Raw genomic sequence first — 21,950 nt, 5'->3', positions numbered from 1 at the left:
AAATAGAATATAATATTTCATAATGATGTAATTCTGATATTTTATACGAAATATCATTTTGTAAACAAGAAATAACATTTCTTAATTACAAAATATCATTTTTTAAGCATGAAATATTTGTAATAACACTATATGAAATATCATTTCTTTAACACAAAATATTACATACACATGCGGTGGAAAATAGTAATAATATTTCTCAATTACGATATAATATTTCGTGTTTACTAAATTATATTTGTAATTGCGAAATACATTTCATATACACAAAATAAAATTTTGTCATTACATTATAATATTTCATAAATACAAAATGATATTTTTTATTTTACCAATCAAACAAAAGTCAAGTAAGTCCATATAAACAGCGGCTTCAGAGTCTTTTGCTGATTTTTGATTGGGTAACTATACTCCTTTATCCTAATCTTTAAGGGAAACAGAATGAATGTCCAAATGTTATAAAAGTTTCCTTTACGCACATTATTGTGGCTAAAAGATGACATAGTTTTGGCTCATAATACTTGTTTTCTTCAACTGCAATTGCACACAGAGTTTCAAGAGACTTCCTCAGAGATATCTAAATAAGCATTAGTAAGCTTCAAGCCCAATCCTTTTATTTTTTTTTTTTAATTTAAGGCATATCACAGTTCTAAGCCATGAAGTTCATCCCGAACTGTTATTCACAGCATCCTCGTCAATCACTGCTGATGGTAGATGGGTATTACTTCAAAGAAGAAACTGCATTCACATCAACAACTATTTAATCACGCCAACGATGTCCACATTGCATACTACAGCACTTATAAAATGTTGTCATTGGCTCGTCAGCCGATCTTGTCTGTATTTGCATAAAGAACGCTCTATTATGTGAACACTTAGGGCACGTCTCTTCAGTAGAGTCAACATTTTCCCACGCCGACGCCCCTCCAAGCACATCGTCAACTTCCTTCAACTTGGGGTATTTTCTGTTGGATATTTTTCTGCTAACATTTTGAACATACGGACATGTTTGACATGCAAATCTGTAACACTGTGTTCCTTCTTCAACGACTAACACGTTTGCACACGTAGGACAAAACAAAAGCATGTCTTTCTGTATCTGATTGACGGATTTCAAAACAATAAAATGGATTGCACACAATTTCATCAATTCTCAGCCATGACATTTCCGGTTGAGGGAGCACAATTAAGATAATTTAATCTCGATTAATTTCACGTGTGCACATGCATCAGCAATTGTTCAATTGTAATTTTATTAATATTTTGAAATAGTATTCAACAGTGCAGAAGGATTTTCTGAAAGAAATAGTAATAAACCTCAGAAAAATACGAAAATAAAACGTTTTAAAGTACTGGTCCCTTCCTCCAAAGGTACGTAACTCCTGCAGATGAAAGTGAAGTAATAAGTGACAGTTGTAATGACGTACATGTATGTAGGACCAAGGGACTTTGCTCAGTGATGACATGAGCAAGTTTTATGGATTTTACTTTCTGCTTCTCTTGGTTGGGAACAGGTAATCCAAAAGAAAAAAAAAAGTTTTGAAATTTACCAGTTTTCACGTATGAAAAAGAATGATCACAGAAAGAAGTCACTGAATCTTAAAGGGACTGTGTCACAGATTGGCACAATTTTTTTTTCTGTAACAAATCTCAGGACAATTATCTAATAGAATGTGTATGCTTTGATATCATAATTGTAAAATAAGTACCAAAATGAAAAAAAAAAATGTGTTGGTGACCGGGTTCGAACTAGTCTAAAATAAGTCTGTGTATGGCCACGATGAGTTAAAATGGGATCATCTCTTCACTCTTTCATCTGGGGACCTAAGAGGACATCATCTCAAATTTGTCAAGAAGAAAAGCAAACACAATTCAAGACTTTATTCATTCAGTCAGAGATCGATTATGTACTGGAATTCCCTTAGTGAAGAGACTGTTTCTGCCAAGTCCATAAACCAGTTTAAATCAATGCTTAACATTGAACATTGGAATAGAAAAAAGTTTTTATGTTAACATAACCGCACTCAGTCGAGAAACCACTAAAGAAGACATTTACCAGAGGGGCCACGATAGCGAAAGCTAAATTTACGGCCTGAAGATTACAGGTACAGGTATTACAGGTATTACAGGTATAATAGACGTGTTATACGGGATTCTTCCAATCCCTAACGTCTAAGTGAAGGATTTGCCATATCAAAAATCTAAAAAAAATCCGTCAACGTACAATTATTTGGACTAGGGTTCGAACCTGCATCGCCAAAATTAATGTCCAACGTCTTACTAACTGAGCTAATAAGGCTTACTCTAATCGGGTGATATAATTAAGCTATACACCTACCTCGGTAATATCACATGATAACACCGCCTAGTCAATCACGCATAAGGAATGAATTCTACCTGGTAGACATACCCAGTAATCTATTTTAATGGAAAAATACGAAATAACTGCTGAACTTAAATAAATTGTAAACTATGTGGTACTTCAGTTAGTAAGTTTCAATGCATTGTACACATCGATGCCAAGTCATTTTTCGACAATTTTCTTTTTTTCCCGCTATTTTATCATCTGTGAGACAGCCCCTTTAAGTTAAGTCAGTGATGTGAAATTTTGTTTACAGCATATTAAAATACCAATTCATTATGGCATTACCAGTTTCAGGTGGGTTTTTGGCAGTCAAACATTGCAATATATTTTGGTAAATGACCGTAATCAACATTTGGAAAAAAATATTAAAATTTAAATAGAGTCGTTTCTGGAAATTATTCTGGACAATTTCATTATTTAGGAATTGTTTTTTTTAAAAATATACCAAATTTATGACAATGAATTTGTCTTCATACAATTCAAATAAATGGAATAAATGCTATTTGACATGTAAACAGATTCACTACACCTTTTAATCTTATTTGTCTTAAAGCCAATAAAGGCAGCAAGTTGTAAATATGCGATAAATAACCGATGTCCTTATTTGACAGTTGTTGCTTGCTTAATGATGTGTTCTCTTTAAAATTTTGATCACTGTTTTAAACATATCAACTGACTGTGAAATTCATTTTTATTTATTTTGTTCATCTTTAAGATTTTGACATAGGAAAATGTTAAACATGCTAAATAATAAAGTTTGTGAATTTGCAGTGCATTAAACCAACATGATGACAGAGATCTAGCATTTCCATACAAAGAGAGCAGACTGGACACAAGAAGCATAGTGGACTGCCCTCATTATGCCTACCAGCAACAGAACCATGTGTTATTTCCAGCCCACACTGGTCATACGTTAGTAGACGATGATGCAGATGATGAGGCTGTCTCTCCTAAACATGATCAGGGTGTCACTAGTAAACCTGGGAACAGAGAAAAGAGCAGTGCTGGTGTTGATCAGCAGGATTCTGTGCTTGCAGACAAAAAGTCATTAGAAGAGGGTAAATGGACTTTAGAAGCAAGAGCTGATGCTCTAGAAAAGGTTCTGTTTAGCTTAAGGACAGGGGCAAGTGTGAGCTCTAGCACTGCCAGTCCTGAGAGGAAGGATTCCACAGTAGTCAGTGATTCCAAAGGAGCCATTGATTTGAAAGAGGCAAGTGATTCCAAATTAGCGAATGATTCCAAAATAACTGTTGAAAACAATACCGGAGGAAGAGTTGTTCCAAATTTGGAAGTGTTTTACTCAAGCCAAACTGTAGGTTCATACTATGATAAGCGCTTTGTTTTCTACCATGTCGCATATGTAGCTAATCCTCTGAAGACGTTGTCCGTTTATGAACCTGGGATGGAGGGCACATGCAGAAATGGAAGCTTTCAGCCCACCACTGTGAAGGACAGTGCTGAGAAAAGGAATTGTGTGCTGGCCACAAATGCTGGATTGTTTAATACACACACTGGAGCATGCCTGGGTGAGATGTTATACCGCCAACTGGTATTATTAAATGTACAGACTTTTTTCATGCTCCAAAACACATCACTCTTCCAGTATTTATTCGAGCCTTCTACAATTGGAAATCAAGTATCTACAAGAATTTACTATAAAATTAGGCATACTAGATCAAATGAGCTACACTAAATGTTTCAGTGTACAACTAAATTTCAAGGCTTATCCTTGGCATATCGCAGTATCATGCTTTTTATCCCACCTGTTTAGAATTACATGTAATATATTAGATTTCCTTCTATTGGTATAATGTCTGCTTTTCCAAGATAATGGTCCAATATACATTTCTCATTATTTTTCAGGGAACATAGTAAGTGATCATCGACAGGTGCAGGACACAGGAGGAGTGAGGAATGCTCATTTTGGAATCACCAAGCAGGGTCAGCTATTTTTCGGGTCAGTAATTGCACTGAAAAATCATTCTGTGAACTGGAAATTGAAGCATTTTTTTCTGATTCAATTACAACTCTACTGTTAATGAAATGAATGGAAATAAACAATATGTTTATAATTTTAAAACTTAAGATAATATGAAAGTTTACCATTTCATTGATATTCTGAATAAAAGACTAGTATATATCAGACATAAGTTCTCATGATATAAGCAACAGTATTAAATCAGTGTAGACTTATTTGCATTGGCAAAAGCTGTTTGATATTTCAATTGACAACTCCATTTACATGAAGTATAATATATAAACTCTTAATACATCAAGGGATTGTTAAAGAGCCTTTTTCCTTGATAAATATTTTTTTCTGCCAAGAATACATGTTAATTAAATAATGGATTGAACTTATATCTTTAAACAAAAATTATTTTTCTTGCAGCTATCTATCCCAAGTGGGCCTGGTTGCGGAAGACTTTACACAGCTGGTTGGTGGGGTGATCTGGGTGCTGCGGAACGGGGAGCCGTATGTGGATGAGAGTATCAGGTCAGTGTAACAGTGGCAATATTTTATAATAACATAAAGAACATAATGGAAATGACTAACACTTACTCAGACATGATGTATATATATAAGTACTTAGTTTATGCATCTGTTTCAAACACAGTCAATTTCCTTATCAAAGTATTCACTGATCAACTTTTGTTATTGGTCAGCTAACCTTTACCTAATGATACAACAGAAAAAAGACTATTATAACTCATAGATTTAGTCGTGTATCTTAAGAAAGAAAAATTGATACAAATTCATAACACATGTGGTCTGTTTACTAAAGTTTCAACAAAAATTTATGTGATGGTTCCATTGTCATGTTATAGGTCCGAGTGCCCCGATACTGAGGAGACTGGCACCCTGCAGAGATTTGCTAGCGTGTTGTCAGCGCGCACCTTGGTAGGACATGACGAGTATGGTCGTGTCATGATCCTCCAGGTGGAAGGGAAAACGTTCAGCAATTCTGGGTAAGGTGGTATTTACCTGGTTAGATTCTGTTATAGGATATTACAGTATACATATACTGGTCATTTTTTGGCCTGTGTAAATTTTAAAACCAGACTTCTCTGCAATCCTTGCATTCAGCAGAAACTTTGTCTAAGACTTGCATTTTGCTAATTGCAGCACACATTTTGGTGTAGCAATAAGACCAAAAGAACATGCCATATTTTGATTTATTAATATTAAATTTCTGATAGATTTTAGGAAAAGTGTTCGATTTTTTAAGTATTTCAGAATATATTTTTTTGTAAGATGTTTGTTTGTCAGTACCATCATCAGTAATGACTAGAATGTTAGGTGCTCTTTTTCAATGTTTGAATACTTATCATAAAATCTGTTTTAAATAAGTCTACACTATTCAGAGTAAGCTTGTACGAGGCTGCAGAGATCCTACGCAAGCATGGGGCAGTGAATGCGGTGAACCTGGATGGGGGCGGGTCCTCCACCATGGTCATCAACCACACCCTGGCAAGCTACCCCTCAGACAACTGGTAATAACCTACATCCAACAGCTGCTCAACCATTAAACACTTCCATCTCAAACTAAGACTCAGAAAAGCAAAATCTTAAATGTTACAAATATGTTTAATAAGGTTTATTGTGACAAAAATCATGGTTCTTCTAATAGCAATTTTACAGTGAAATTAGAACTATCACAGGAGTGATGACTACCCCCACAATCTGCCTTGACATAGAATGTTATTACTTCTCTTTAATTGGCAAATATTCAAAAAAAATCACTATAAATATATATATATGTATATGTTTTAAAATTATATGAAGGAAGAAATAACTTCTATGCAACAAGATCGATCTAAAATCTTCAAAGTATGAAACTGATGTTCAAGGGCATATAACTCCAACATGCTGCAAGAAGTTGACCCAGTCATGTGAGTGACCTTGATCTTGAAGCTTATGAATTAGGATGTCATCAAGTTATGATGGTCACTTATGCCAAATTATTTTAAATCCAACCCTGAGTTATGAACTGGACACTAACCACTGGTGACCTTGACTTGAAGCTAGTGACCCAATGTGGTGTGTAACACGTCGTCATCTGATGTTTGTTTTTTTTAAAATCATTTGGAAATGCCACAATGAATAAAAATGTTACCTACGGGACACTTACCACTATTATCAGTAAAGCGTTTATAGAAAAACTGACAAAGTGCTGAGGCAAGCAGTGACCTTGAAGCTAGGGACACAGGTCTTGGGCACAACACTTTGTCATCTTATGGTGGTCACTTTGTCAAATCATTTCAAAATTCTATTATGAATGACAAAGTTACAGATAAGATACTTAAGTGAGACAGACAGACATGACGACACTTTGGGAGTATAAAACTCATACGCAATACATAGGTAAAGATGGTGTCCCAGGTCAATGAATTTGTTAAAGTGTATGCTAAACACTGCATGTGCCTGCATAATTAATGAGGGTCTTTGTTACAATACAAAACAATACAAATAATACTATTCTGTTAATTTCTTGATTGTCATGTTGATTTAAGCAAGAAATGGAATTGGCATCATGTATTTGTAATTAATCATGAAAATACATGACTGGTTTATAGAACAAATTTATATCCTCATGATGCAAAATGGTTGAGATTTATGATTATTTTATTAAATAGCATTTATTCTTGATACAGAGATTTCAGCTATTAATCATAGATATATTTGTTAATGATTGGTTAATATGCATATTTTATCATAAAATAGCTTAACATTAAGTAAGCTTTCAAAATTTTGAAAGAATTTGATTCTTATGCTGTATAATGAATCTGTTTTAGCGAAGACAACAACGGTTTTCGTTGTGAGAGAAAGGTGTCCACCATCCTCTGTGTTCATGAGCCGGCCTGCCCCTCCCCTGACTGTCAAGGTCATGGGTCATGTGAGAAGGGAAGGTGTCATTGCCTTGGTTACTGGAAGGGAGACAACTGCGACAGACTTGAATGTCCCAGAAACTGCAGTAACCATGGAAAGTGCACTGAAGGTATATAAAGAAAATTTGTGAAAGTCACACAATAGCCTGAAAAATATAATTTCCATTAATTTTGCATTTCAAATTATTGTCAAACTCACTTAACAGTTTCTTGTAATGCTATAACATTATTTTCAGTTACTTATTAAGTATTCGATATTTAATATGCTTTATGAAAGTGTTATATCGTATATGTTCGCTTTCAATGAATCCATTTGCTGAAACAGGATGAAATTAATCAAGATTAATGAATTTTATTTTCCATTTCTTGAGTTACTGTATATATTCTCAAAAACTATACACACTTTATTCCTTGTATTCTTTAGCTTCACCAATTACAAATGTGAAACACAAGACAGTTTACCATTGAAACTATTATGAGTGTGCGTATGTGTGTAAGTGTTTTGAGTTTATGCTAAGCCTTTTGCAGCATTGTGGCTGTTCCCTATAGTTTTCATTGTATTGTTGACCCTGCCATGTAATGATGTTGATAAATTTCAGCGGGCTGTGTATGTGATCCTGGTCACCATGGAGACAACTGTTCCCAGCCATGCTCCCCTGGTTGGTATGGCGATGGATGTGTCAGCAGATGTCAGTGTGAACACAATGCGTCATGTGACCCGATGTCAGGCCAGTGCTTGTGTTCTCCAGGCTTCTCAGGGAAATGGTGTCAATACAGTGAGTACTGGGCAGATGTATGTGGTTATGTTAGGGAGGCTCAATTGTAGTTTTACATTTGTCTATATAATAATTATAACTTTGCTCATTTTTGTCGAGCTCGCTTCCAGTGGGTGGGACATAGATGTCACGCTGATGGTTCCTTGGTTTTCAAATGCTTGCATGAGTGTATGCATAAGTGCATCTGTCAGCCCACTTAATTTGTCTGGGCTGTATCTTGACCATGCATTATAGGATTTTCAAAAAACTTGCCATGAAGGTTCACCATGATGAGGTGTAGTGTTGCACACAAGATCCAGGTCTGTACCTCATAGGTCAAGATCACACTTAGAGGTCACGGGTTGACCTCAAAGGTTAGTGGTCAAAGGTTGAAACGATCCATCCATGTATTGTTCAACTATATGTTGTTCTGTATTGCAATTGCATGGAAGAGCATGATGTCTGTGTCAAAGGCTCTTTCAACAGGCTCTAAATGTCTGCATTTGGTGTCTAGTTGATTAAAAGTTGGTTTTTGATTGGATTGGAAACACCCATAAGATTCCTTTTTTGTCTGAATTAGCTTTCGGTATGCAAATAATGCTAATAGATATTCATAAAAACTACTTTTTATGAGGGAATTTTTTTTTGTGCTGATATGTATTTAGGCAAATAATATAACTACATGTATATCATATATAAATTAAAATCATTAAGCCTAATTATTACCAATCGTGAGAGTATATTGAAAGGAGAATTTAATATTCATGAATGATCATTATTTTGTTTTCCAGGGTGTATGTTGGGTTTTTATGGTGACAAGTGTTCACTGAAGTGTGACTGTAAGGACATGTGTACCTGTGACCCAGTCTCTGGGGCCTGTAACTTCACATATGCTCAAAACGACATGGTGCAAGGTGCGCATATTTTTTTGTCATTCAGGTTGTAGAAAGGTGCATGGGTGGAAATCCATATCATACTGAAATGCTATGATAATTGTAACTATCTCTATGATATATAGGTCTTAAAATGTAGTAGTTTTTGCTCGACTATTCAAAGAATAAGGAGGGCTTTACTACTCGCCCCAGCGTCGGGGTTGGTGTCCGGTTAAAGTTTAAGGGCAAGTTGGGATTTTCACTTATTACTTAAATACCCTTCATTCAATTCACTTGATACTTCACACAGTTGTTCAGGACCATCACACAATGAGGTAAGATAACTCCATATTATCCTTTATGCAAATTTTGGCTCCTGATTGACTATGGAACTTAGGTAAAAGCTTTAGGGCAGGTTGGGATATTTATTAATGACTTCTATACCCTTCATTCAATTGACTTAATATTTCACACAGTTGTTCAGGACCATCACACAATGAGGTAAGATAACTCCATATTCTCCATAATACAAGTTATGGCCCTTGATTGACTTATGTTAAAGTTTGAAGGCAGGTTAAAGTTTTAGGGCAAGTTGCGATTTTCACTTATAACTTCAATACCCTTCATTCAATTCACTTGATACTTTACACAGTTGTTCAGATTCATCACATAATGAGGTTACATAACTCCATATTATCCTTAATACAAGAAATGGCCCCTGTTTGACTTAGGAACTTAGGTTGATGTTTTAGGGCAAGTTGGATTTTAATAAAAAAAAACTTCTATACCCTTCATTCAATGCACTTAATACTTCGCACAATTAATGACGACCATCTTACAATAAGGTCACATAACTCCATTTTAACCCAAAATACAAATTATGGCCCTTGATTTTTTTAATTTTTTTTATTTTTTTTTTATATTTCTTTTGACAGGCACATTTTTATATTCTTAACCACATTTTCATAAAGGGAAAACAAGTTATTTGAATGACTTGCATCATTGTTCGGGAAGGCTGGTGGGAGGCCAGCATCAAAGTCACCTTATGTTTCGAATAATTTTAGCTAGGTTTGACATAAAGAGACAAAACTTGGTATATATACGAAGAGTTTATGGAGACCTTTTATGGGAATGCGTTTGAGGCCCCTAGGATCAAGGGTAAGATCAAAGATACTATTAATAGAAAAATGGTTGGTATTGGATAACTTAAAGCTGCACTCTCACAGATTGAATGTTTTGACAACTTTTTTTTTGTCTTGGAACAAACCAATTTTTGTGAAAATCCATGAGAACCAGTTATATAAAAGTGTTGACAAAAAATGAGATCGCAGATTTTGATATTAACGTTAAAAAATTGATGTTTTATGCATTTTTCTTAAAACGTTAGTAACGGTTTAAGCCATAAAACATCAATTTTCAAACGGAAATATGAAAATCTATGATCTGATTTTTTTTAAGCAATCTTATATCACTGGTTTGCAGATATTTACGTCAAAATTTGCTCTTTCCAAGACAAAAAAAAGTTGTAAAAATGGTGTATCTGTGAGAGTGCAGCTTTAAGTAAGGGTCTACATATTGTGACCTAACTTGGTATATAGGAAAAGTTTGTAGAAAGCTTTCCTTAGATTGTGTTTTGGGCCCTGAGAGTTATGGTCTAGGTCAAGGTCATTGTTGCTAAAAATAGAAATATGGTTAGTACTGAACAACTCGAGTAAGGATTAACATAGTGTGACCAAACTGGGTATATAAGACAAGTTTATGCAGAGCTTTCATTGGATTGCCTTTTGGCCCCCTAGGGTCAAGGTCACTGCGACTAAAAATAGATTACTCTTTGGTACTGAATAACTTTATTTATGGTTGACATACATGTACTGTGACCAAACTTGATATGTATGAAGACATTATGGAGGACTAAAAGCATTTAAACCTGGTTTTGTCATTTGCGATTCTTGTTCAATTTTTAATTTAATTTTTATTGCTTTTGACAGGCACATATTACATCGTTTTTGTATTCACTTCTAAGTCAAAGCGGCGTAGTCTTACGACAGCTCTTGTTTTCAATGTTAAAAGTAAAGTAAAAATTTCACCTAATTTCAAAAAATCTCAAATCATTTATGTAAATACCTATATAGCATATTATGTTACTGATTTAGTCTTTAAGATGTTTTTAAAATTTGTGCTCACTCTTTACAAATTATGCATATAAAACATAGCTTGTTCTCGGTATTTGCAGCTGGTCCTTGCCTCATGAATAGTCTTGAACAAGAACAGTCCCTGGAGGGGGACATGTCTGCTGAATACAGGTAATGCTTTTATGGTGTCAGATACAGGGACAATAATGTTTTATATTTTAAAACGTATTTACATAAAGTCAGAATTAGCATTTGACCCTTTAGGTGTTGTATTAAGGCTGTTAAGGGCAAATTCTGGTAGAATTGTGCACTTTGTGTTAAAAACATGAAACACCCCCTACTGATTAATTTTAGATATGGACACAAGTCAGCAGCGCCCCCTGATGACCTTTTTTTTTTTTAAAATGGCCACCGAAATGGCAGACAATATCTTCACATGCTTAAGACATACCTCACGTTCTTGGTGTATATATATATATATATACAGATTTTAAGCCAAGGGAGCCCTTGGGCACACAAATAGTCTGATGTCTAAAGTATTTACTTTTTAAAAAACGTTTAAATCATTTGAAATGGCAGTTTTATACAACTTGTGAACCATTGTCAGTAGTAAATTAGAAACAACTGTTTGAATTGTGCCAACCAATCAACCCACATATGTATTTAAGTTATAAAAATTAAAGAATTTGTATTACCACAGTAATTTTGAATTCCAGTGTGGAATTATTACTATACATGTCCCATACGAACGACATTACAAGTTATTGCACTGATAACTAGCCTTGCTGCATTTGCACAAACCCCTGCATGCCTTGCGACAATTTCAGTGTATCAGTACATTATCGATGTCTTATGCCTGACCAATTGTGGTCCTTTTCTGTGTCCATGAACCATCACTTTGGTGCCATCCCCAGTTTACAGCACTTGCTATAAGGGTAATGTTTGTAGTGATTGGCCCAGACATGCCCTGCTTGTGAGGCTGTCCGTAATATATGCAGTTTCAGGGCTGCCTAAGTTAGAGGGATATTTTCCAATGCTCTAGATTGATGTAGAGATGCTGTCTTGCTTCAACTACCCCAGTCTGTTGACATGTTTTGTCGTACAAGAGAACAACATACTTCTTTAGAACTTCAATTGTGCTGACAAGTAAATTTGGAGGGGCAGCAGGGAGTTACGAGAATACATCATCCAGAAATACATCCAACGTTTCCCTGCTGTCTTCTTGCCGATGCCTGCAATGTGGGATATTGCGTCACTTCCCGTGAACGCTCGCTTCCCGTGAACGCATGCATTAGGCCAATGATGGTTCTTGTGGTGGGCCCAAAGTAGTTGTAAAAGTATGTGCTGTAAATTACCTATTGTTCCTTTCAAATGTTATCAAGAGTTCATGAGTCATTGGAATGCTTGCTAGTTTGGACAGAATGTTCACAACTACATCAGAGTCGCATGTCTTAATCATGATGTTCCACTCTGGTGCGCCTTTGCGTGCATGGCAAATCTGTACTATATCTCATCTCCTAGGTGCTGAAAGCCGGTTGTCCCCATATGTGCTCAAGACTTTTTTCTCTGGAATGTCACTGTCTGAAGCCTCTTCTGCCAACAACAGGTGAAACAATATTCTGTCTTGCTCTCATTAACATGAAGAAAAGTTTTACAGTTACTTGGCATATTTGATGAAGGCTCCACCCAGTCCACCATATCCAACTGGGTGTAAACACACAGCACGATAATCAATCATATCGGCATGTTCCCTCTGTTGGTCAACGTATGCCATGAATACTGTTTTAGAATAGTCTTCAATTTTCTTCCTTGGATAAGCATGCAATGTACAATCTGGAAAACAGGCAACAGTCTTCCTTCATTGTTGGATCCTGGAAGTTTTCTACAATTGTATGTACCTCAGGGTTCATAATGAACTTTGTGTCAGATGTGTAAACAGGTCGCCACTGTTCTCTTTAAAAGCAAATTTCTTCAAAGACCTCAACAAGAATTTCACTTCCTTGGCAAATGAGGTTTGAACAGCTGTGGCTCGTAGTGTTTAGTTGAACCATGAATGGTGCTCTGCCACCATTTTTAGCTCACCAGAGCACAAAGTGCTCAAGGTAAGCTATTGTGATCGGTTTTTGTCTGTCGTCCGTCCGTCAGTCACCCCGTCTGTCCGTCAACAATTGCTTTAAAAACATCTCCTCTGAAACTACCTTGCCAAATTCAATGAAACTTCACAGGAAGCTTCCTTGGGTGTCCTTCTAAAAATACAACAAGGGGTCACGATTGATTAACAACAATAACAACAACAAAATGGCCGACTTCCTGTTTTGCTTTTAAACACATCTCCTCTTAAACTACAAGTCCAAATTCAATGAAACTTTACAGGAAGCTTCCTTGTTTGACCCTCTACAAAAATACAACAAGGGGTCACGATTGATCAAGAACAACAACAACAAAATGGCCGACTTCCTGTTTTGCTTTAAATCATCTCCCCTGAAACAACCAGTCAAAATTCAATGAAACTTTACAGGAAGCTTCCTTGGGTGACCCTCTACAAAATTACAAGGGGTCACGATTGATCAACAACAACAATAACAGCAACAACAACAAAATGGCTGACTTCCTGTTTTGCTTTAAAAAAACATCTCTGAAACTACCAGTCCAAATTCAATGAAACTTTACAGGAAGCTTCATTTGGTGACCCTCTACAAAAATACAACAAGGCATTGAGATTGATCAACAACAACATGGCCGACTTACTGTTTTGCTTTGAAAAAAATCTCTGAAACTACCAGGCCGAATTCAATGAAACTTTACAGGTAGCTTCATTGCATGACCCTTTACAAATATAACACAAGGCATCGTCATCAGTAATGATGTGTTTAAATTGCAACATTTTTATTAATGCGTTATCACAGAGTTGTGGCCCTTTGCTTAGGTGAGCGTTTTAGGGCCATCTTGTTAATGTTTTGGAGCATACTGCCATCCAGCGTCGTAGTGAAAATGGATTGTGAGTCAAGCCGAAAGTCCAGCCATCGCCTTTCACATTCGTATTTGCCTGTGCTTGATTATTTGCCATGGCAGATGATGGACAGTTTGTTTTGTGTGCAATTAACTTTCCTGTGACAAGCTCTTAGTTGACAGGGTGACTTTTCTGACAGAGAGTACATATCTTTGATATACATCGATAGCCATCTAGCATAATTGATATGGTCAAAACTGAATACCCATGCGATGAACATTGCACGCGGTAGCTCAGAACATATCCTGTCATGATTGATTCGATGATCTTAAATATACAAAGTTCAATCAAGTCCAAGCACAACGAACCAATATTAAAACTGGGGTTGCTCTGCTATCATATTGCCACACCAGTCTGTGCTATTCAATAATCTCCCGCTTGCAAAGTTTCTTTGTATATGTTGTATGCATCATGCTTCAGATGTCAGCAGCTGTTACCTGTTAGGCATGCCTTGTCCTGGTTAAATGTATGGCTTTCAATAGGGAGTCATCGACTCCACTTGCTGCGGTAGGGTATAAAACACTGGTCGGACCGGACCAATTCCGGACCAACGGAAATTTCCGGACCGGTCCGGAAATCGTTCGGAAGTCTTCAGAATTCAATTGGGTATAAAAGACTGGCCGGACCGGACAATTTCCGTACCATATCATAATAACAACAAACAACAATTAACAAATATCACAGTTATTAATATTAGTATTGAATATATATTACCCAAATTACATCAAGGGCAGTAATGTCAGGTGCGTCCATGCTTCCCGGTTCATTGTTTTGAGTGGGAAACGTCCTCGATTCGGTGAGTATTGCCACTGTTTTCTATATGTTTCAACGATAATTTTTAGAAACGACCTTGTGCACCGAATGAAGAGTAATTGCTAGTTTACGACGACGCTTGTTTTATATCAAAATAATGTCTGTATTAAAATATCTCTTGAAAACAATGCACGTTCTTACTAGGCTTCCCGACTCATTCAATGCATTTTTGGTTCAAAACAACTATTCTCTTGCGTACAAACCCCGCCCGATGCTTTGTTTTGGACAATAAAAGTATTGCTATAGTTTTCCGAATGCAGGCAGCGAAATTTGGAGTTAAATCGGCTCATTTACGAAAATGCTTGCTGGTTCATTCTGTACATTTTTAGAACCTAGGTTCATCCCAAATCTGGAAGATTTATGGCTCATTAAAATAACGAATAAAAGGTGTCGATTTTTTTTAAATTTAAGTATATGTACTAAAGAACGTCTAAGAAGGTTAATTTTTTACTGGCAGTGTGTGTATACCACATGATAGTTTACGTCATACATGTATATGCTACGTCGAAGGGCAACATTTTGCTTAAAATGAAGACTTAAATCGAAGATAACTTTTAAATCACTACACCATTTTAAATGAAACAAAGGGCAGTCTATGCCACCTAAGGAGCCACGCCTTCGTTGTAGTACCGGAGTTTGATAAAGTGATTAGTTTCAACAAACACTTCGACAAACCTGTTTCCAAAATAATGTCAGACGGCCGTATTGTGAACAGTTTTGTCGAAGTGTTTGAAGAAACTAAACTCTCAATCAAACACTGGTAAACGACCGAAGGCGCGGCTCCGCGAGCGGCGTACACTGCGCTATATTTAATTTAAAATGGTGAAGGAATAGGAAAATTATCTTTGTTTAAAGTCTTCATTCGAAGCAAAATTTAGTTTTCGGACGTAGCGTTTATGACGTTTTTTTATCACGTGGTATACACACACTGACAGGGCTCTCTACTAAGTAGAACTGCCATTATTTTTGGAGGTTATATAGTAAGTCGAGACACCGTTATGTCTTTTCAAAAATCAGTTGAATCAACTAAGGTGTAACGTACAACATTTAAGACCTTAAATTGTTTCCTGCAGGCTGTCTCCCTTTTTATTTCGATTGCCAAAGTAAGCATATAGCACACTCTTTAATGTTAACTCTTTGTTCCTTTTCATTGCTTTTTCCTTAAAAGGTAGTTTTAAATAATCCACAATTTTACCTTACATTATTACATAAGCAATTTTTAAAGGGGCTGTACTCCGTATGATGAAATAGCGAAAAAAGATAAAATTGTCGAAACCTGACATTAACCTCGTATCGATTTGTACAAAGCATTGGTATTTACTAACTGAAGTATCACATAGTTCAAAATTGGTTTGTTCTTCGCAGTTTATTCGTAGTTTTTTCAATTAAAAAAAAATACTACACCTGTATGTCTACCTAGTGGAATTCATTCCCGTAATGCGTGATTTGCTAGTCGATGTCATCACGTGATATTACCAAGTAAGGTATATAGCTTAAATATTCCAACCGTTTAGGGTAAGCATTCGCAGCACAGTGGATACCACACTGGACTGCAATTTTGGCGACACCGGTTCCAACCCGGTCTACGACTCGATTATTTTTAGATTTTTTTCTACAATTATGATATGAAAGAGTAAAACATTTCTTTAAATAATTGTCCTGAATTTCTCTACAGAAAAAAAAACTTTTTTGGTGCCAATCTGGTGTATAGTCCCTTTAATATATAAAGAACCTCTATTTTTATTTTACCATCAAGTATGCAGAGTTCAATTATTATGTCTTTTATATCGACTACATTTAAGCGTCTTGTTTTTTGTCTATTTAGACTCAGGTTTGATCTCTTCTTACGTTTCATCGTTTATTCCCTTAAAATATAAATTATATATCTGTACACCCTCTTAATATTTGAATATTTAACAAAATTATTTTTTGTGAAAAAAAAAAAACAAACAAAAAAACGTACGGTAATTCGGGTAAATATAGCGTGCCATGATCTTCCAGATTTGGGATGAACCTAGGTTCGAAAAATGTACATAATGAACCTGCAAGCATTTTCTTAAATTAGCCGATTTAACTCCAAATTTCGCTGTCTGCGTTCAGAAAACAATAGCAATACTTTTATTGTCCAAAACAAAGCATCGGGTGGGGTTTGTACGCAAGAGAACGGTATTCAATAGTTGTTTTGAACCAAAAATTGCATTGAATGAGTCGGGAAGCCTAGTAAGAACGTGCATTGTTTTCACGAGATATTTTAACACAGACATTATTTTGATCTAAAACAAGCGTCTTCGTAAACTAGCAATTGCTCTTCATTCGGTGCACAAGGTCGTTTCTTAAAATTATCGTTGAAACGTATAGAAAACAGTGGCAATACTCATCGAATCGAGGACGTTTTCCACTCAATACAATGAACCGGGAAGCATGGACGCACCTGACATTACTGCCCTTGTACATACAGTATTTGATTATGTTTGGATAGACACGGTGTGGGCAATATACACATTAAAAAGAAACCCATGCAGAGAAACCCGGTACATCAAAAATAGCTAAATTAATCAGGGAACAAAAACAAACCTTCAGGCAGAATAAATGTACAAGTCAAGCAATAAGCAATTGCACTTTTGACGCAAATAACTTTGCTATATTTCACGGAACCATTCAGTTAAAAATAGTTATAATCGTTTGAATTTGCCTCTTTTGTACATTATAAAATATTTGTAATCATTGTCTGAAACCGATGTTTGATCATTTGTAATTAGTCAACATGAAACGGACGGCATTTAATTAGTGCACAACGTTAAAACTTAAATTGTTTTAAAATTATAAATGCACTTTACAATACAATACATTTTTTTTCATATTTTAATCATGACACCGTCCAGATCGGCCAGTCCTTTATTACCCGACTTTCTTTTCCAGTTCTATACGGAGATTTCCGTTGATTTCCATTGTTCCGGAATAGGTCGGGGGCGGGCAGTCTTTTTATACACAACCCTTGCTGCAATCCCGGCATTAAGATGGCAGTTGCATAACCACATCCATCAATTCTGTCGCCAAAGACATCGAATGATGTCATCTCAATATGTAGTCCACTAAGCATGATATGATATTCATCTGCTCAATGTGTTGCACTGTATTGAGTGTGATATTGCAAACAGTGGTTGATCCATTTCTAGCACTGAATTTTGTCCAGTGTTGAGGTGTTCTGTTGCAGCCTTAACTTCATTCATCGAGTGTTTTACTTTGGTATCCGAATGTGCGAATTCAGTGAACAGGGGCATTAGAGCATCGAACTGTACTAGGAGCTGTTTCATCCTGTTGTATGCAAGCATGGTATGCAGACCATGAGACAATATCTTCATTGGTATGCTCCTGTTTACTTAGCAGTCCCCATATTTTCTCCAACCAGACATTGGCCTTTTATGGTGCAACTGCTACAATAAGAGTATCTGGCTAAACTGGTCATTTACATTTCATAACAACAGGATCTGGTCTGATCATTAGACAGACATTATTTGGATGGCCAAAGAAAGTTAATAGTTAAACAACATGCCAAAAAAACAGTGGTGGCAGAGCTATACGATATGGGGTGTTTTAGAACAGAAACATGGATTGTTTCAAACACGACCACGAGGGATTGCCGTTGTAGGCTTATGTCCTCCGTTGGAAGAAACCCGTTAAGTAAGAAAGATTACTGGGAAAATACCATATATTATACAATTTTGGGTTCAGTGACTTTTATAGATTTCCTAGATACCAGGATCATGATATTCGTCGGTGATTTTGCCAAAAAATGGCCATTTTAAATGATATAAGAGTTATTTCGGGAACAATGATTCACATGTTGTATAAAACTGCCATTTCAAATGATATAAATGTTTTTTAAAAAGTAAATTCTTCATATATCATTTTTGTTTGTGCCCAATGGCTTCCTTGGCCTATAATGTGTATATTTATACACCAAGAACATGATTCTATGACGAATAGTTACAAAGATAATCGTTTGAAGAAATGGTCGGCCATTCTGAAAAAATAGTTGCGACGGTCACCAGGGGGCGCTGCTGACTTGGGTCCATATCTAGAAATAATCAGTAGGAGATGCTTTATATGTGTGCCAAGTTTCATGCTTTTAACCCAAAGTGCGTGATTTTATGCTTAGCCGCCCCACTATTGTGGCATTCGGATGTTGGCCTAATTTAAGCATGTTTACATGTAGTTAAGGTTGATAAGGAAATGAAAAAACCCGTTTAACTGGCTTAGTATTAATTTTTGACAAGAAACAAAAAAAATTGTATAGTTTGAAGAATTTTATAGTCAATTTATCTTCTGTTAACAGTCAATTCTAAAAAGAGCTTAGATAAATTGACTTTTTTCAGTAAGTGACATAATGCAATGAAATTATCTCACATTTGCATAATCTAGGTGTATCTGTTTCCATTTCAGAAATGCTGTGATATACGCTGTAGTTGTGTCTACTATAGCCTTTCTTAGTGGAATACTCAACGTACTTTTGCTGTGCAAATACAATTCGAAATGTCGCTCTTCCACTAAACCTAAGTACAAACGTGCGGATGTACAGAATGGCCATAAGTTTGTGTTTAAGGGCAAACATTATTCCAGTTTCACAACATCATCATCTACAGAAGCAGAAACTTCCTTCATGCCCAAGTCTTCTAGAGCTAAATCTTGAGCACCCTTTATATCCAAGTCTTATAGAGCTACCAGCTAGGAACTTTCCTCATGCCCATGTTCTGAAGAGCTACCACAATATTAGATAAAGTTTTAACTTATTTTTTATCACATTAAAGACCTAGTTCTGACCTTGAATGGTCATTGGGAAAATCACATTCAGGTACATATAATATGTATATGAAATATAAATGCAATTAAGCTTGAATATTATAAGCTGTAAAAATGATCCAAGTTTTTTTGTTTAATATCCACATTGAATATATTTGTATTTTATTAACATTATTCATAGAAAAAATGCTAAAATATAAGACATGAAACCTGTAATGGTGTCCTAATAATAACAAACCAATAATATGTATTTGTGAAATACATGCACTGGCAAGGGTTTAAAGGAATCAATGATCAAAGGCACAGTTTTATTACAAGCCAAGAAATAACGGTCAGAACTGGATTGAATACAGACCAAAAAACAAACAAACTGGGTCTGTGAGTGTACAGGGTGAAACAGGAATCCAGTGGAATCCACTCAAACGCAAAATCCACTCAAAACACATTCTTTTTTACCGATAAATACACTTTATTGTTAACACATTGGAATATGCCTCATGAAGTGTGTATATTTTAAATTGTATTAAAATTGGTCAAAAAATGAAGAAGCAATTTTTCGAAAATTGATCGGAATTGGAAGTGAAATCCACTTTTTGGGAAGTAAAATCCAGTTCCAAAATTAAAAATGCATGTAAGGTATAATTATAATAATGAGGTGAGGGCGTTATGTTGTGTATGCAAAGCTGGTTACCCCGGTACATTATTCAAGAAAAACACAATATCCATACACATCTAGGCCATACCACGTGGAGGCGCCCTCAATCATGGCCCTTTTTCAATTTTGAATTTTGAAAATATTCATTTTAATAAATAATCAGAAAAGTGTTTTGTATTATTGCATACATTTATATGTATGGTTATTTTACATGCATGTACATTGGCTAAAAAAAGAAACAAACACATACAATAGTACATAACAAAGTTACACCAAGTGAAATCATATGTTTAACTTGGTTTGCAATAATGAGAGATAATGAAAAGGTATGTTCACAACAGTGGCGGCGATGGAAAATAAAAACACGAAATGAATAATGGTATTTCGTGAGAATGTGCACTGCCACCCGTGCTGGGCTTCAATAGTGATTCTCGGCGTGTGCACACCCATCACCGGACACACGAAGAAAACAAATATATACGCAGTTTTTACGTTTTTGGCCATTTTGTTTTGACTTACAAAGTATATAAAAATAATTATTTGTCTACCAAGGACACAGTCATCAGCAGTAGTCATTTAGCTCGACGCTTCGAAGAATAAGGAGGGCTTTACTTGTAGTCCAAGCGTCAGCGTCCTGTTCAAGTTTGAGGGCAAGTTGTCTTCTTTACTTTTGCGACGTCATTTAAGGAATGAACCTTTCAAAAGAAAGTATTGAGTGGAAATCATAGTATTATATAGTTCATTAATCTATTAAACAATTCAAAATTAAATTATTAAATAATCTAGCGGCGACTAACTTAAATTCATTTACATGGAAATTGAGAGACAGTTAATATGTTACTGTATTTATAAAACGTACTTCATATGCGATCGGAGAATGAAGCCCATAAATATATTGAATTATTTATATTACGATCTGATTGCTTTACAAACATACCTACGAACAAAAAATGTCAATTATCGATTTTTGAATGACTTTATAAAAAACCTTATGTGCAATATATATATACTTTGGCTATGTATTTCTTTATTACATGTAACATTGTTGCTTTTATGATCCAATAAACGGACTACTTTATTTACGGTACAAAAAAACATGGGATAATGATCGCTGCGTAATTTGGAATATAAGCCTGGAGGTAAGAAAAAAAATAGAGTAATGCAATAATTGTTGAAACTTCACGTGATTCATCAAGTATCTGGAGAACTTAAACAGATTAACAAGAGTTTTTTTATTACTAGTATTTAGGAGCTCACTATACTTTACAGGGATGATAAAATTCCGGATTAATCCGGAATTCCGGATTTAAGGCCTCACGGATCGATTTTGAGATATATGTAAATCCGTTGAGTTTTTTCTAGGGAGGGAGGGGTACAGGGAGCGATTCGAGCTCAGTTCGAACAATATGGGTACGAAAGGTGAGTTTTCCGGAAGTGTAAGGCCGGAAATTAGCGAACCTAATTACGTCTTGCCAATCGAGCTATATGATTGGTTAAGATAGCATCGGGTGATTACGGAAATTACTGATCGGACTAGAAGACAGTATCCGGATGGTACGTATCCGGATATGACAGACGACGAAGACGAATAAACGAGTACAGTATTGGAAAACACGACCACCACCAACTTCTAAAAACATCGATTCGTCGATTTAAAGGTA

General features: G+C 35.7%; 1 protein-coding gene across 1 annotated transcript; it reads left to right on the top strand.

Moving 5' to 3' along the window:
- The first annotated feature begins 1,374 nt into the window (after positions 1-1,374).
- On the top strand, positions 1,375-19,752 carry LOC128245140 (uncharacterized). The gene is made up of 11 exons (XM_052963384.1): positions 1,375-1,514; positions 3,137-3,891; positions 4,229-4,322; positions 4,755-4,859; positions 5,192-5,332; positions 5,729-5,857; positions 7,160-7,362; positions 7,852-8,028; positions 8,799-8,921; positions 11,113-11,182; positions 19,278-19,752. The coding sequence occupies exons 1-11, from the start codon at positions 1,465-1,467 to the stop codon at positions 19,522-19,524; spliced, it is 2,094 nt and encodes a 697-aa protein (XP_052819344.1). The 5' UTR covers positions 1,375-1,464; the 3' UTR covers positions 19,525-19,752.
- The last annotated feature ends 2,198 nt before the right edge of the window (positions 19,753-21,950 follow it).

This window comes from Mya arenaria, chromosome 8 (genome assembly GCF_026914265.1).
Source record: "Mya arenaria isolate MELC-2E11 chromosome 8, ASM2691426v1".
Lineage (NCBI taxonomy): Eukaryota > Metazoa > Mollusca > Bivalvia > Myida > Myidae > Mya > Mya arenaria.
Note: the sequence above shows the minus strand (reverse complement) of the source record. Positions and strands in the feature narration are given on the sequence as shown.